The sequence below is a fragment of the Brassica rapa genome, chromosome A01 (genome assembly GCF_000309985.2).
Source record: "Brassica rapa cultivar Chiifu-401-42 chromosome A01, CAAS_Brap_v3.01, whole genome shotgun sequence".
NCBI classification, from domain to species: Eukaryota; Viridiplantae; Streptophyta; class Magnoliopsida; order Brassicales; family Brassicaceae; genus Brassica; species Brassica rapa.
This window is the reverse complement of record NC_024795.2, coordinates 28,757,038-28,774,235: the sequence shown is the minus strand read 5'-3', so window position 1 is coordinate 28,774,235 and position 17,198 is coordinate 28,757,038. Positions and strand designations below refer to the sequence as shown.

The 17,198-nt window shown below is 33.6% G+C and overlaps 2 protein-coding genes and 1 pseudogene across 3 annotated transcripts; 2 read left to right on the top strand and 1 right to left on the bottom strand.

Moving 5' to 3' along the window:
- Positions 1-816: 816 nt before the first annotated feature.
- Positions 817-5,813, top strand: LOC103828236 (annotated as a pseudogene).
- On the bottom strand, positions 5,788-7,919 carry LOC103828237 (myb-related protein 2). 2 transcript variants are annotated; one of them, XM_009103852.3, is made up of 7 exons: positions 7,684-7,919; positions 7,388-7,606; positions 7,221-7,297; positions 7,091-7,148; positions 6,912-6,996; positions 6,761-6,830; positions 5,913-6,593 (listed from the first exon to the last, which is right to left on the bottom strand). In XM_009103852.3, exons 2-7 carry the CDS (start codon positions 7,599-7,601, stop codon positions 5,913-5,915), a joined length of 1,185 nt encoding a protein of 394 aa, XP_009102100.1. In that variant the 5' UTR covers positions 7,602-7,606; positions 7,684-7,919. The 2 variants fall into 2 exon arrangements, with proteins under 2 accessions (XP_033147010.1, XP_009102100.1); XM_033291119.1 differs by lacking the exon at positions 7,684-7,919 and having other exon boundaries at positions 5,788-6,593; positions 7,388-7,601.
- A 295-nt stretch (positions 7,920-8,214) lies between these two features.
- On the top strand, positions 8,215-12,585 carry LOC103828238 (pyruvate kinase, cytosolic isozyme). Its single transcript, XM_009103853.3, has 3 exons — positions 8,215-10,984; positions 11,067-11,528; positions 11,604-12,585. The coding sequence occupies exons 1-3, from the start codon at positions 10,745-10,747 to the stop codon at positions 12,378-12,380; spliced, it is 1,479 nt and encodes a 492-aa protein (XP_009102101.1). The 5' UTR covers positions 8,215-10,744; the 3' UTR covers positions 12,381-12,585.
- Positions 12,586-17,198: the final 4,613 nt, after the last annotated feature.

Genomic DNA, 17,198 nt, shown 5'->3' with positions numbered 1-17,198 from the left:
ATGTGCGGTTTTTAGCCGGTTTGGTTTTCTTTAATTTTTACCTTCCTTTCATCATCAAGTATGTGAGCCGGTTACAGTACCTTTGGGACGAGGTTAAGAAAGGAGAGGTGGAAATTTTTTGACTTAATGGTAGCAGAGTAATTGAAATTGGAAAGTCTCAATAGTTTTGGTATATGAGAGATATATACAAAGACTTTCAATTCAGTAATTTGGTATATGAGACTATTTTTTGTTGACCAAGAGAGTAAGTATACTTTTCTTATCTTATATATTAAAACAGAAGTCACGACTTTGATTCATGTGTGATTTTTTCAAAACTAGACCTAAAGGATTTATTCATATAAAGTCATGTTACATTTAATCTATAATCTTATCATTTAAATTTTAGACTTATCAGAAATTTTTGTTGGGCTATCAATAATTCGATTTAAACAATAGACGATCCATTGGATTTATAGATAGCGTAAATTAAATAGATATAATTTAATGTTGTAATACAATACCTCCATATGTTAATTATTTAAATATTTGTCGATGTTAACTTTTAAAATTATAAAGATTTTTTTTTAAATAACAAAAATCATATTATCTAACAATGATTAATCTTTAGTACCTTAAACCAATAAAAAAAATTAAAACTATATAGTTTTTTTTAAAAATTAAACAAAAACTAAATGTTTAATTATTTACTCGATAATATAAATCTATGAATCGAAAAGTTTAATTTTTTTTAAAAATTTCTAAATTTGTGAAATGTTACAATATCTTTGAATATAACAATAAAACAATATTTTAATAATATTTATATATATAGTTACAATATTAATAATGAAATAATAATCCAAAAATATATATATAGAAGAAGATACAAATACATGTGAAAGTTTGAAACAATATATTCAATAAAATAAATATACCGTAAACTTATTATATTTTAAAAATTGATAGACACATATATATTATAATATATATACCAATTTAGAATTAAAAATAAAATGTTTATATAAAATAAATAAAAACAAAAATCTGCGCGGTTGCGCAGATCGAAATCTAGTTTACTGATTATATTAGCAATATTTTTATTTGTCTCCAACCCACTAATCACGTTGTATAAATATATGCTACACCTATGAATCCATAACATCTCCCTTCAAATTAACATATACTGTAAGTAGGACAGCCAGAGCCGTGCCTGCCTAAAGAAATTTGAAACATTCGCTTCTGTTGGATATTTTTGTAGAAAAATTATAGGGCATATTTTTGTATAGTCTGTCCATAAACAAAACCTTACTGATTGATTCTTACTTTTACAGGTATGACTTAGATGTTAATTATGACTAGTTAATTTTAATATATCCTATTTTTACAACTATATTCTAATATGTTCATCTTCTTTTCTTTTATAATAGAACTTTTTTGCATCTTTTATTTTTTATGTAAGTTATATTATTCTTTTATTAATGTATTTTACAGTTTTGAAATTAATTTTAATATATCCTATTTTTACAACTATATTCTAATATGTTCATCTTCTTTTCTTTTATAATAGAACTTTTGCATCTTTTATTTTTTTATAAGTTATATTATTCTTTTATTAATGTATTTTACAGTTTTGAAATAAAATTTATGTATATAAGATTTATATATGTTGCAGTTTTATATTTAGCAGTTTAATATAAAAGGTGACAATGAAAAAAATTATTTTACCAACATGGACCGTGGATAAGAAAGGTTTTGACTTGCTGGGAAAGGTACCGAGTGAGGAAGAAGCTAGAGATGAGTATCAATGGAGAGAGTTAAGGTTCTAATTTGTAGGAATGGAACAAGAGGTTGTGAACAAGTTCACTAACCATACCGGTTTGTGATTTCAATTACAGTTTCTTAAGAATCATGCATTAATCGAACCGGTTTACATTTTTAGTTAAATATGTGATAATCAGATGGCATGTTTACAGTCAACGTTTTCTCATTAGATTATACAAAACCTCTTTGTAAATCATTACTCTCTATCTCGTAAAACCTCTGTGATCTATAGATCTTCTCTCCAGCGTAGTAATGGATCTTTACCTTCTCCTTGTGACTGTTTCTGCTACCATCTTTACGCTTTTAGGCAGAAGAATCTTTTCTTTTGTTTATGGAAAGTTCAAAGTCCAAGAAAACAGAATAATTGCTTCTTCTCCCAAGTCAACTTTGCCTCGTAACTGCACACACGATGTCTTCCCGAGCTTCCACGGAGCAGATGTCCGGAAATCCTTTCTCAGTCATCTTGTCAAGGAGTTTGGGAGCAAAGGAATCAACCTGTTCATTGATAACGAGATCACAAGAGGAGAGTTTATCGGACCTGAGCTCAAGAAGACAATCCAAGGATCAAGAATCGCGATAGTGTTGCTCTCGAAAAGATACGCTTCTTCATCTTGGTGTCTCGACGAGTTAGTGGAGATTATGAAGTGTAAAGAAGAGTTAGGTCAAACGGTGGTTCCCGTTTTCTATGAAGTGGATCCAAGTGATGTCAAGAAGCAGGCCGGTGAGTTTGGGAAAGTCTTTAAAAAAACTTGTAAAGGTAAAACAAATGAGGTTATTAGAAAATGGAGTAAAGCTCTAGCAAAAGTGGCCACACTCGCTGGTTACCATTCAAAGAACTGGTTCGTCTTTAAAATCTTTCCAAGCACAAATCAAACTATATATGAATGTATTTTGAACAATTTAATTGATATATATATATTGAATATGTTGTATAAGGGATAATGAGGCAAAAATGATCGAAGATGTTGCCACTGATGTTGCAAAAAAGTTGTTTAACTCCACGCCGTCAAGAGATTTCGATGAATTCACTGGGATGGAAGCTCACATGGAGAAGATTTCGCTGGTTTTACGCACAGATTTGGATGAAGTGAGGATGATAGGGATTTGGGGGCCGGCTGGGATTGGCAAGACCACCATTGCTAGGTGTCTGTTCAATCAACTATCCCATACTTTTCAGCATAGTGTCTTTATGATGAATGTCAAAGCAATGTATACGCCACCAGTTTGTTCAGACGACTACAATGTGAAGTTGCATTTGCAGCAAAAGTTTCTCTCTCAGCTACTCAACCAGAGTGAGGATCTCAAGATTTCTCACTTGGGAGTTGCACAAGAAAGACTGAATGACAAGAAAGTTCTTGTTGTTCTTGATAACGTTGACCGGTTAGTACAGCTAGAAGCCATGGCAAAAGAAATTCTTTGGTTTGGTAATGGAAGTCGGATTATCATTACAACACAAGATCGAAAGATTTTGAAGGGACATGGGATCACTCATATTTACAAGGTTGATTTTCCGTCAGATTGTGAGGCTATTCAGATGTTTTGTATGTATGCTTTTGGCCAAAAGTCCCCCCTGAAGATGGTTTTGAGAAGCTTGTATGGGAAGTTACAAGACTCGCCGGTAACCTCCCTTTGGGACTAAGGGTTATGGGATCTTATTTTCGTGGAATGTCCAAGCAGGAGTGGGAAAATGAACTACCAGAGCTACGGATGTGCCTTGATGGAGAAATTGAGAGCATATTGATATTCGGTTATAACGCATTATCTCATGTAAATAAAGATTTGTTTCTTCATATTGCCTGCTTTTTCATGTTTGAAAGGATAGAGAAAGTGGTAGAGCATCTTTCAAAGAGATTTTCTGATGTGAGGCAACGGCTTAACGTTTTAGCTGAGAAATCTCTCATATATTTCGAAAGTGAATATGTGATTATGCATGATCTGCTAGTCCAGCTGGGTAGAGATATTGTCCGCAAGCAGTCCACTGAGCCTGGACAACGCCAGTTTCTGGTCGATGAAAGAGAGACTGGTGAAGTACTTGCTGATGATGCAGCGGTATGTTTTGCTATTATTGTTTTATTGCAGTACTGCTCGTTACAGATTGAGTCTATTTGATAAAATACAATCATCTCTACCTTATTTTTGGTTCTGCTTTCAGGGTAGTAGAAGTGTTATTGGCATAATGTTCCGTGGAGACGAAATAAATGTGGGTGAGAGAGCTTTTGAAGGAATGTCTAATCTCCAGTTTTTAAGATTCAGATCGGAACCTGATGTTGCACCAAGCTATTTATCTCGCAAACTTAGATTACTAGATTGGAGCTATTTTCCGATGACATGTTTGCATTGTATTCCCAACCCAGAGCTCCTCGTGGAACTAATCATGCGTGAAAGCAAACTTGAGAATTTGTGGGAAGGAACTAAAGTAAGTAACATAAGAATTATCATATGTTTTTAACAAAGTTCTTATCATTATTATTTGATCAGATTTGTACAGTTATGTAACATGAAAAAACTAGACTAATAGCATGTAACAAATGTGTTCTTGTTGATTTTGTCTGTCAGCCGCTTAGCAATCTCAAGTGGGTGAATCTGAGTGAGTCTACAAACTTGAAGGATGTTTGTAGTCTCTCGACTGCCACAAGTCTACAGGAATTAGATCTGAGAGGATGTTCAAGTTTAGTGGAGCTTCCATCTTCTATTGGGAATGCCATTCATCTCAAGAAGTTGGATCTCGCTAGATGTTCAAGTTTGGTAGAGCTCCCTTACTCTATTGGGAATGCTATAAGAAACCTAGAGGAATTGGACTTAAGTGATTGCTCAAGCTTAGTGGGAGTCCCTTCCTCTATTGGAAACGCCACTAATCTCAAGCGTTTGTATTTTAGTAGATGCTCAAGTCTTGTGGAGCTTCCTGCCTCTATTGGAAACCTCCATGAACTAGAATCTTTGATTTTGAGAGAATGTTGCAAGCTGGAGGTTCTTCCTGTCAACATAACCTTGAAATCTCTGACGAGACTTGATCTCACTGATTGCTCCTCGATGAAATATTTTCCTGAAATCTCGACGAACATCAAATATATGCTTCTCGCTGGGACTACGATTAAAGAAGTGCCTTCATCGATCAGATTGTGGCCTCGTCTAAATAAATTGCATATGTCATACAACGAGAACCTCAAGGAGTTCCCTCATGTTCTTGACATCATGACAGATTTGGTCATGAGCAACACAGAAATACAAGAGATTCCTCCTTGGATCAAGAGAAGCTCTCGTCTTCGTCGTCTTGTACTCAACGGATGCAAAGAGCTCTTATCACTCCCACAGCTTCCAAGTTCCTTATCAGTGATAGAGGCAGAAAACTGCGAGTCTCTGGAGAGACTAGACTGCTCCTTTCTTAATCAACAGATTGATCTCAACTTCGCCAACTGCTTCAAGCTGAATAAAGAAGCGAGAGATGTCATCATCCAGACATCAACTTATCAATTTACCTTCTTACCCGGTAAAGAAATGCCTAACTACTTCAATTACCAATCTAATGGAGGTTCCCTAGTAATGAAGTTGAACGAGAGGCCTTCACCTTCATCAATGATATGGAAGGCTTGCATCTTGCTGGTTAGTGAAGATGAGGTTAAAGCTGGTAAAGGAGAAACAGTGCATGTACATCATGGGATCAAACAGAATAGCCTCGATGTCCCGTGCAGCCCAAGTTACCACATTCTGTTACCCCCTTTAACGGAACATCTGTACATCTTTGAATTTGAAGCAGACGTGACTTCAGACGAACTTTTCTTTGAATTTGGAGTCAACAGAGAAGAATGGATGATAAAAGAATGTGGAGTTCATTACCTTAATACCCGTTGATGGGTTGATACATGTGATGTTGTGTTTTTTTGTGTGTATGATTAACAATCATCCTGTTGTGGTGGGTTATGACCAGTTACTTAAATCCTATATACGATAACGGTTTGTCTCGTTCTTGTCAATTTTTTTGAACTATAAATGGAGAAAATTATAAATCTTAATCGAAAAATATTAGCTCTACAGTTTTAGTAGCTCTGTATATATGATGTGCGTAATAACAATATTGATTCAAGATTGTGTCTATATATTGAGGATACTTTTCAGTTCCAGCTAAAACCATTTAAGTCCAACTGTTTAGGACGCGTTGTACAATAGTTATCAACTTGAGTGTTAAGATCTAACTCTGTTGTTGTGCCTTGGGTTTCAAGCTTATGATCTTCACCCTTGTCATTGAATCTTTCGTCTTTAAACTTATTGTTGCCTTGTTGATGACCTCTGTGTCCATGCATTCCTACTCCTATTGACAGTCTATCTGGACTTCTATCTGAATATGAGACTCTTTGTTCTGCGTCACTAACCATTGTTGAAAGATATGGATTCCCTCTTAGACCTTCCGTCCACGTGAGCTCCATCCGTTTGAACATTGGTTCTTTCTGCTCGGATGTTGAATCACCAAGATATGTTCTGAGTCCTAACCTGTTGTTCTCTAGCGTTTTAGGGTTCTTCTGAGCTCCCTCGCTCGAGGTTAAGCAGCTTTCTAGGGAGCAATCAGGTGGTTGCATCTGTTGTGTGCATAGGTTCCGAAACTCTTTTTGTTCTAGGAAGCTTGTGTTTGGGTACTCTGCTGATACTTTAGATACAAACTCAGAGAGGTGAACTTTGGCAGCTTCGAGTCCAGCTTCACCGAGGTTTTGTTTTCCAAGAGTCTCTTGTGCTTTCTCCAAAACTGATTGCAGGTACTTTCCTTGAGCCTCTATTTTGAGCTGCAAATGTCGCTGTACCTGGCTCAGTTTTAAACACAAAGTTTAAAACTGAATGCTTTTATATTTCTAGATACTACTACAAACGTATATCCTCTATTATTGACTGCTATTTCTAAGTGTTTCTTGAGTTGCAAGAAATCTTTAATGTTTTCAATTGTAGTAGAAGTGCTGTATGGATATGATACCTCAAGTTGCTCATGAAGCCTTCTTTGGACCTCTATTTGCATATGTAGTGCTTCACTTATAGGCGAGTTCCTGGTTGCAGATAGATTAGGTCATTTGGTGATCATACTAATAAGTTAGAAGCCAAATATAAAAATATTTTATATTTCTTACTTATTTGGCTGTGGTCCAATGCTTAAAGTCTCACTTTGAATTTCATCTGCATCAGGGCTCTTTTCTTCCATCATGGTCATCATACCTATAATTAAGAGTCATGTTATATTTAGGTTTTGTTAGGGATTTAAACTTCTTGTATTGTATCTGTTAATATGATTATGAAAATAAACTTTTACCTATTTTGTTTAAGCCGCTGTTAGCTTGTCCGTTGAGATTCTTGCTCAGCCTGTATTTCTAATAGCCAATTTCATTAAGTTAATAACCTTTTTAAAGCATATTTGTGTGTATCAAGTGTTGATGGTTTACCTGAAGATGACTTTTGAGATGGTATAAAGTAAGACCTGGAATACCCATGACTTTCATGATTGTTTTAGGAGTAGCTTCTGCAACAAATTAATAAAACATTATTATATCTAAAAAGCCTGATAGCTAGCTAAAGCTGATCAATACTCTTGGTGATGATATAAACTCACTATCTGCTCCACCGAGTTGATTAACTGCTTCAATGAATCTCTCATGAAGATCTGGAGTCCATTTTAAGCGCGGCTTTGCATCGGTTGAAAGGATGAGACCAGAACCTCCTAGACTATTCCCTCCTCTAAGGAATTGATGATGCCTCTCAGAAGGTAAGTGCATTCTTGAAGATGAGAGTATGCTCTTTCCTTGGTGTTGGTTTTGGTAATACATAAAGTCTAATTCACAAAAGAGCAAAATGTAAGTTTATCACCAGCTGGAGTTTACATGAAATAATGATTGTCATGAATCTTACCTGACTAGATCTTAGAATCTTAAATCAAAACTGCTTCTCTCAGAAGTTCCAAGAGTATGTAAAGTACTCCAGCAACTAAGGAAGGTGTTTTTGCTGCTAATTCTTACTTGTTCTTTATATTTTCTAAGGTTGGTTTGGTGCAACTTTGCTTTATATATGAAGTTGAATGGAGAAAACGGGGGCAAATTAGAGAATGATAATTTAGGTATGGAATATGAATAACTGGTCCAATCGATGCGTTGCTAGTTGTGTGTCCTTATCATTTAAGTGTTATTGGTTTTGTTTCATGTATTGATTGATTCCTATGGACTACAACTTTTCAACACTAATTAGATACCAGAATTGATCCACAATTAATGCATCATATGCGCATTCTCTCGCCATTCTGGCAGAGGGAAGTATCTCATTCCTTGATTTTTTTCATAGTCACAGCTCTAACCTCTACCTCTCTCATAATATTCTTAATGCTTTTCATTCGTCTAGATTGTTTTTGTTCGTTGTTCATAGAGTCATTTTCGGTCTCTAGGTTCATTATGATGAGTTTAATTATTTTATAAAGACTTTTCCTCAGCTGTTATTGATGTTTAAAGGGATTATCTGACTATGTTTCAAGAATGTTATTTGTTGATAAGTACTTTTGGGGGTACTCACTCGAGCAACGAAGCCTTTAATTAGTTTAAGATAGCAAACACATGGAAGTTTTTTGTTAGAATTTTTTTTTGCTTTCAAAGATGACAAGGAATATTTTCATATTGTCTCCTTCAACAAGTTTAGTACATATTCTCTCTACACAGTATAAAATTACTGGAGGGTCCCATTTCCTTAACATTCTTTGATTAGCACAAAAACAACATTTGGCCCCTCCATGCCTGCATGTGTTTTATTATGTTTGTATCCTTCTAATCACAATTATCTCTCCGGTGCATGTGTGTGTGTGTTTATATGTTCACACATTATACATAGATAGGAATGAAACATGTCTGCATCTATTGCTTGGCTACTTTATTACTCTCTAGCAAAGATATAGAGAGGCTCTGTTGCCAAATGTTAAAGTAGTATAGGCTAGTACTACTCTATGCAACTGAGAATATATCCTCCCACATTAGCTCAATGAGTGCTACGATATGGTCTACATTGTTCATAACGAAGAAAAAAAACAAATATTATGTTCCTTGAATGATATCTTTGCATTTATTTGATACCGAACCAAACTTTATAGGAGATATCTCATGGTTGTGATTTCTCAATACACTTTATTCGGTTATTGGGGAAGGAAGAACCTATCATAACCTTAAGCATATTACCAAAACAGTTGATCCCCATGTGGGGTGAGAATATGCTTTTCATGTTGTGTGTTGCAAGTCTCTATAAAAAAAAGTCTACTTGAATGAATCTCATCAAACTCACTCTTCTCATAAAAAAGTTTGTATCTAATTACAGTGCTTTTGTAAAGGTTATCCAGTGAACTAGTTCCTAACCCTATCAAAATTTTCATAATTTGTAGACAATTCTTGATATTATTTCACTTTTATCGACTGCAAGTCATATATTGAGTTCACGGCAAAAAGTTGAACAAGAAAGATTTGAGATTTTGTAACAATTCTTATTACACACTCTCTCAGTCACCCTTTTACACATTGGAATAGTCACTGTTGAAAGTGAAAAGAAAGAGAGAGTGTGTGTGTTTGTGTGATAGAGACTAAATGTTCTTTCTTGTACGTTCATTTAACAGATTCTTAATGATGCTTTTGAAGCTCTCTGCGTAGGGAGAATACTTGTACACATGGGCTACATTCGCCTGGAAAAATAAATAAATAACCCACGGAATTGTATTCTTTTGCTTATGAAAAATAAAATAAAATATAGGAAAATAGAAAGTGGGTTCTCTTCATGCGATTCTGCAGAATGAGAATCAGAAACTCCGAAGGAAAATAAAGTGTAAAAAGGTGAGTCGCATTCTTAAGCCAAGAATAACCAGATGATAATTAAAAAAACGAAAAAAAAAAAAACTATTCGAGGTTCGTTTTCTTTCCACTTATAGCTAGTCTTGTTTCATTACGTGTTAACATCATTGACTAGAAGAAGATTAGCTTTCAATTTAATGTTTTTCGTTTTTTTTCCATTGCTTGTTCATCGTGGCTTATGTCTCGGGTTCATATATAGTCTAAGGAGCTTAAAAATTTAACCAAGTCATACAATGAACCACCTGTAATTTGCTGTAATAGTTGTTTCATCAGCTTGTGCTGCACCTGCAGGTTTAAAAATCATATACAATTATACATCCTCTTGTTTTCCTTGCCAATGTAGAAAATATTTCAACTAGTGAAAGTTATAGATGTCTTTGGCATTTACTAAATTGAAACATTAGTGGTCTTGGTAGTTATATATGTTTGATGTATAATAATTCATTAATCCTAGTTAAATGATGTTTCCAAAAAAAAATTCATAACAATGTTATTCACTTATTGTGTATCTTACAAGAAAACGACAGAAAATTTTGCTTCAATAATAAGAAACTGTGCGTCTCTATGAAATTACTGATTTATTGTGCAAATTTAGTAAAATTGTCAAAGTTTTTATCGATGGTTTGTTCAATACGCTGCTAATCAAAATTGTTAAGTTTTCTCTTTGACGGTTTTGTCTTTTCATTCTTGATATACAAGAACATCAATAAATGTTAAGAAGTAACGTTTCCCTTTTTAATCTTAAGCATTAATTCGAATGCAAAATCGAAAATTCCTATTTCCAAAAACCATGTACAGAAATAACTGTCATTACTTGAGACACAAGAATTCAGTTAAAGCGTTTCCTTTTTCCTTCAGTTTCGACTAAAAGTCGAACATTATTACCAAATTAAAACCATACATAAATGGAAATTGTTTCTCAATATTTTCCTTTTTCATAATGTGAAAAAGGATACTATTTCTCTCCAAGTTCTAAACCAATTCCTATATAAACAAAGATAGCTGCAAGACACTAATCACAAATCATAATCTTTCACAAGCTCTCAATATCACAGTTTAAAACCCATTATTTTCGTAATTTTCTTTAAAAGTTCACAATGGAGAAGATTCTTGACGGAAGAACTAATGGAGCACTCAAGAAGACCAAGATCGTGTGTACTCTTGGACCAGTGTCCAGATCTGTTGAGATGATCGAGAAGCTTCTCAAAGCCGGTATGAACGTAGCTCGTTTCAACTTCTCCCATGGTACTCACGAGTACCACCAAGGAACTCTCGATAATCTAAGAATCGCCATGAAGAACACTGGTATCTTGTGTGCCGTCATGCTTGACACAAAGGTAACCTAATTCACCAAAACGTTTTTAAACCTCTCTTTATATGTGACCTAATAATAATATTTTAATTTAATTTGGTTTTCAGGGTCCTGAGATTAGAACCGGCTTTCTCAAAGAAGGCAAACCGGTTCAGCTAGTTCACGGTCAAGAGATAACAATCTCAACTGATTACACCTTGGAAGGAGATTCAAACACAATCTCGATGAGCTACAAGAAGCTTGCAGAAGATCTCAAGTCAGAGGACAGGATTCTTTGTTCCGACGGGACAATCTCTATGACTGTCTTGTCCTGTGACAAGGTTAACGGTCTTGTCCGTTGCAGATGCGAGAACTCAGCAACCCTAGGAGAGAAAAAGAACGTTAATCTCCCAGGAGTTGTAGTTGATCTCCCAACACTTACGGAGAAAGATCAAGAAGATATTCTCAAGTGGGGTGTTCCAAACAAGATCGATATCATCGCTCTTTCCTTTGTTCGTAAAGGATCTGACCTAGATCTAGTCAGGGAGTTACTTGGAGATCACGCAAAGAGTATCGTGCTTATGTCAAAGGTGAGTTAAAAAAAACAAAACACATGTTTCTTGTTTCGCAAGTAAAATATGCTTACATGTTTCTTGTTTTCACAGGTTGAGAATCAAGAAGGAGTGAGGAACTTCGACAAGATTCTCAAGAACTCTGACGCATTCATGGTGGCTAGAGGCGATCTAGGTATGGAGATTCCGATCGAGAGGATCTTCCAAGCTCAGAAGATGATGATCGAGAGAGCTAACGCTGTCGGGAAACCAGTCGTGACAGCCACACAGATGCTTGAGTCTATGACTAAATCTCCTCTTCCGACAAGAGCCGAGGCTACAGACGTGGCCAACGCTGTCCTCGACGGAACGGACTGCGTCATGCTTAGCGGAGAAACCGCCGCCGGAGCCCACCCTGAAGCCGCCGTGAAAATCATGGCGAGAATCTGTAAGGTGGCGGAGGAAACCCTTGACTACGATGCCGTGCATAAGAAGATTCAAGAAGCTGTGCCCTTGCCGCTGTCTACAGTGGAAGACCTAGCCGCTTCAGCCGTCTCCAAGGCGATGAGTCATGGAGCCAAGGCGATTGTGGTTCTCACCAAGGGAGGATACACGGCGGGGCTTGTGGCGAAGCACAGGTCAAGCGTTCCGATTCTGTCGGTGGCTGTTTCGGATGATTTGGAGTCGAGGTGCTCTCTTTCGGTGGCGAAACGTGGTTTGATTTACCGTGGAATCATTCCGGTGGTTGCGAACAGTGGTTCGGCGGAGGAGGCGACGAGATTCGCGGTTGAGTTCGCCAAGGAGAAGGGAATCTGTAAGGTTGGAGACTCTCTTGTCTTGGTGCATTACATTGATGGTTCCTCTGTTATCAAGACTCTGCTTGTGGACTAGACTGGTCTTTTCTTAGGACATGGGGTCAGTTTTGAAGTTTTGTGGGGTCACAATTAGTGTCGGAGAAATTTAGTTTTAGCCTCTTTTTATCGCATTATTAAAGGTTTTTGACATTTTCTAAAGTTACGTGCATGGAACATTAAACGCATACGTGCTTGTCTTCTTAGATATTATATATGGGCTTATGTTTGGGCCTTTTATGCTATTTTCTTTTGTTGGCACCTCGACTGAAAAATTCAAAACCAATTAGTGGAAAAGTCATGTTCCTCACCCAGACTGTCCTCACCGGTTACGAAGGCAAGTTACTTGTTGTAAAATATTTGTCACAAAATCCTTGTTCGAACACTCGTTGTGCATTATAATTGATATGATTCGTATCTTAAGAGTTAAAAAAAGTTATGATCATATTCTATATAATATATAGTCGACATGTTAGTTAGTATGTTACATTATTTATCGATAACTAAAACATACATACACGTACATGAAACGAAAAAAAAAGATAGAAAGGAAAAGAAAGAAGGTCATGGGGAAAATGATGGCAACATTTTGTTTAAATTCAATCATCTAGAAACCTATAAAAGGAAAGAAGCGGTTAGTGTTGGTGCAAGTAATCATCTAAAGTCCTACCAAAAAAAAAGTAATCATCTAAAGCCTTTGCTTTAAACGGAAAGTTTGCTATAATGCGCTTTAAATATATTTTTCAAAAGGTAACATTCACACGTGTGTTAATTTGTACGAAAATATTGAGCTTTTCGGTAAAACTTCATAATACTTCCTAAATTGGTAGATTAACCAGTACAAAATTGCTATTTTCTAGAGAAACGGAGATAACAAAGGTTCCAAACCTCTTTGACCTTTATCATATGTTAGTGAAAGATGTAACTATGCATTAAAAAAATATTTTCATGTTTTTGAATTTTTTTTAAAATCTATGTGTTAACCCCCCCCTACGAAAATATTGAATTTTTCGGTAAATGCTCTATATACTGAAGCCTATTATCTTTAGTGTTGTTTTAAATTTCTAAACACATTTTACATTTGTATTAATTTATATTAAACTCTATTTCATGGTACATGGGCATCGTTTTAATTTTTTGTCAATTAATTTAGTAAAATTTCATAATTCTCCCTAAATTGGTGGACTAACCAGTATAAATTTGCTATTTTCTAGAGAAACATAGACAAAAATAGTTTTAAACCTCTTTGACCTTCATAATATGTTATTAAAGGATGCAACTATGCATTAAAAAAATATTTTCATATTTTTCAATTTTTCTCAAAATCTATGTGTTAACCCCTATGAAAATATGAAGTTTTTCGGTAAATATTCTATATACTGAAGCCTATGATCTTTAGTGTTGTTTAAAAATTTCTAAACATATTCTACATTTGTAATAATGTATATTAAACTCTTTTTCATGGTACATGGGCAACGTTTTAATTTTTTGTCAATTAATTTAGTAAAACTTCATAATACTCCCTAAGTTGGTGGACTAACCAGTATAAAATTGCTATTTTCTAGAGAACCGGAGACAACAAAAGTTCAAAACCTCTTTGACATTCATCATATGTTAGTGAAGGATGAAACTATACATTAAAACAATATTTTCATATTTTTGAATTTTTCTCAAAATTTATGTGTTAACCCCTACGAAAATATGAAAATTTTCGGTAAATGTTATATATACTGAAGCCTATGATCCTTAGTGTTGTTTTAAAATTTCTAATAACATTCTATATTTGTATTAATGTATATTAAACAATCTTTCATGGTACATAGGTACGTTTTAATTTTTTCTCAATTAATTTAGTTAAACATCATAATACTCCCTAAATTGGTGGGCTAACCACTATAAAATCGCTATTCTCTAGAAAAACAAAGACAACAAAAGTTTCCAACCTCTTTGACCTTCATAATATGTTAGTGACAGATGCAACTATGCATTAAAAAAGTATTTTTATATTGTTGAATTTTTTTCAAAATCTATGTGTTAACCCCTATGAAAATATTAAGTTTTTCGGTAAATGTTCTATATACTAAAGCCTATGATCTTTAGTGTTGTTTTAAAATTTTAAACACATTCTACAGTTTTATTAATGTATATTAAACTCTCTTTCATGGTACATGGACATCTTTTTAATTTTTTGCCAATTAATTTAGTGAAACTTCATAATACTCCCTAAATTGATGGACTAACCAGTATAAAATTGCTATTTTCTAGAGAAACAAAGACAACAAAAGTTTCCAACCTCTTTGACCTTCATAATATGTTAGTGACGGATGCAACTATGCATTAAAACTGTATTTTTATAATGTTGAATTTTTTTCAAAATCTATGTGTTAACCCCTATGAAAATATTAAGTTTTTCGGTAAATGTTATATATACTGAAGCCTATGATCTTTAGTGTTGTTTTAAAATTTCTAAACACATTCTACAGTTGTATTAACGTATATTAAACTCTCTTTCATGGTACATGGGCATCTTTTTAATTTTTTGCCAATTAATTTAGTGAAACTTCATAATACTCCCTAAATTGGTGGACTAACCAGTATAAAACTGCTATTTTCTAGAGAAACATAGACAAAAAAAGTTTCAAACCTCTTTGACCTACATAATATGTTAGTGACGGATGCAACTATGCATTAAAACAGTATTTTTATATTGTTGAATTTTTCTTAAAATCTATGTGTTAACCCCTACGAAAATGTTGAATTTTTTGGTAAATGTTTTGTATACTGAAGCCTATTATCTTTAGTGTTGTTTTAAAATTACTAAACACATTATACATTTGTATTAATGTATATTAAACTCTCTTTCATGGTACATGGGCAACGTTTTAATTTTTTGTCAATTAATTTAGTAAAACTTCATAATACTCCCTAAATTGGTGGACTAACCAGTATAAAATTGCTATTTTCTAGAGAACCGGAGACAACAAAATTTCAAAACTTGTTTGACCTTCATCATATGTTAGTGAAGGATTAAACTATACATTAGAACAATATTTTCATATTTTTGAATTTTTCTCAAAATCTATGTGTTAACCCCTACGAAAATATGAAATTTTTCGGTAAATGTTTTATATACTGAAGCCTATGATCTTTAGTGTTGTTTTAAAATTTCTAAACACATTCTATATTTATATTAATGTATATTAAACTATCTTTCATGGTACATGGGTATCGTTTTAATTTTTTGTCAATTAATTTAATAAAACTTCATAATACTCCCTAAATTGGTGGACTAACCAGTATAAAATTGCTATTTTCTAGAGAACCGGAGACAACAAAAGTTCAAAACCTCTTTGACCTTCATCATATGTTAGTGAAGGATAAAACTATACATTAAAACAATATTTTTATATTTTTGAATTTTTCTCAAAATCTATTTGTTAACCCTTCGAAAATATGAAATTTTTCGGTAAATGTTCTATATACTAAAGCCTATGATCTTTAGTGTTGTTTTAAAATTTCTAAACACATTCAATATTTGTATTAGTATATATTAAACTAACTTTCATGGTACATGGGTATCGTTTTAATTTTTTCTCAATTAATTTAGTTAAACATCATAATACTCCCTAAATTGGTAGATTAACCACTATAAAATCGCTATTCTCTAGAAAAACAGAGACAACAAAAGTTTCAAACTTCTTTGACCTTCATGATATGTTAGTGACGGATGCAACTATGCATTAAAACAGTATTCTTATATTGTTGATTTTTTTCTCAAAATCTATGTGTTATAACCCCTATGAAAATATTAAGTTTTTCGGTAAATGTTCTATATACTGAAGCCTATGACCTTTAGTGTTGTTTTAAAATTTTTAAACACATTCTACAGTTGTATTAATGTATATTAAAATCTCTTTTGTGGTATATGGACATCTTTTTAATTTATTGCCAATTAATTTAGTGAAACTTCATAAGATTTCCTAAATTGGTGGACTAACCAGTATAAAATTGCTATTTTCTAGAGAAACATAGACAAAAAAAGTTTCAAACCTCTTTGACCTTCATAATATGTTAGTGACGGATGCAACTATGCATTAAAACAATATTTTTATATTGTTGAATTTTTCTCAAAATCTATGTCTTAACCTCTACGAAAATGTTGAATTTTTTGGTAAATGCTCTATATACTGAAGCCTATTATCTTTAGTGTTGTTTTAAAATTTCTAAACACATTCTACATTTGTATTAATATATATTAAACTCTCTTTCATGGTACATGGGCAACGTTTTAATTTTTTGTCAATTAATTTAGTAAAACTTCATAATACTCCCTAAATTGGTGGTGGACTAACCAGTATAAAATTGCTATTTTCTTGAGAACTGGAGACAACAAAAGTTCAAAAACTCTTTGACCTTCATCATATGTTAGTAAAGGATGAAACTATACATTAAAACAATATTTTCATATTTTTGAATTTTTCTCAAAATCTATGTGTTAACCCCTACGAAAATATGAAATTTTTCGGTAAATGTTCTATATACTGAAGCCTATAATCCTTAGAGTTGTTTTAAAATTTCTAAACACATTCTATATTTTTATTAATGTATATTAAACTATCTTTCATGGTACATGGATATCGTTTTATTTTTTTCTCAATTAATTTAGTTAAACTTCATAATATTTCTTAAATTGATGGACTAACCACTATAAAATCGCTATTCTCTAGAAAAACAGAGACAACAAAAGTTTCAAACCTCTTTGACCTTCATAATATGTTAGTGACGGATGCAACTATGCATTAAAACAGTATTTTTAAATTTTTGAATTTTTCTCAAAATCTATGCGTTAACCCCCTAT

Coding starts and splice junctions, on each gene's coding strand:
- LOC103828237 (XM_009103852.3), bottom strand. CDS start 7,601: ATGTATTACCAAAACCAACACCAAGGAAAGAGCATACTCTCATCTTCA. Junction 7,149..7,220: donor ATCTCAAAAGTCATCTTCAG/GTAAACCATCAA, acceptor ATTGGCTATTAG/AAATACAGGCTGAGCAAGAA. Junction 6,831..6,911: donor ATTGGACCACAGCCAAATAA/GTAAGAAATATA, acceptor ATCTGCAACCAG/GAACTCGCCTATAAGTGAAG.
- LOC103828238 (XM_009103853.3), top strand. CDS start 10,745: ATGGAGAAGATTCTTGACGGAAGAACTAATGGAGCACTCAAGAAGACC. Junction 10,985..11,066: donor CCGTCATGCTTGACACAAAG/GTAACCTAATTC, acceptor TTTGGTTTTCAG/GGTCCTGAGATTAGAACCGG. Junction 11,529..11,603: donor GTATCGTGCTTATGTCAAAG/GTGAGTTAAAAA, acceptor TTGTTTTCACAG/GTTGAGAATCAAGAAGGAGT.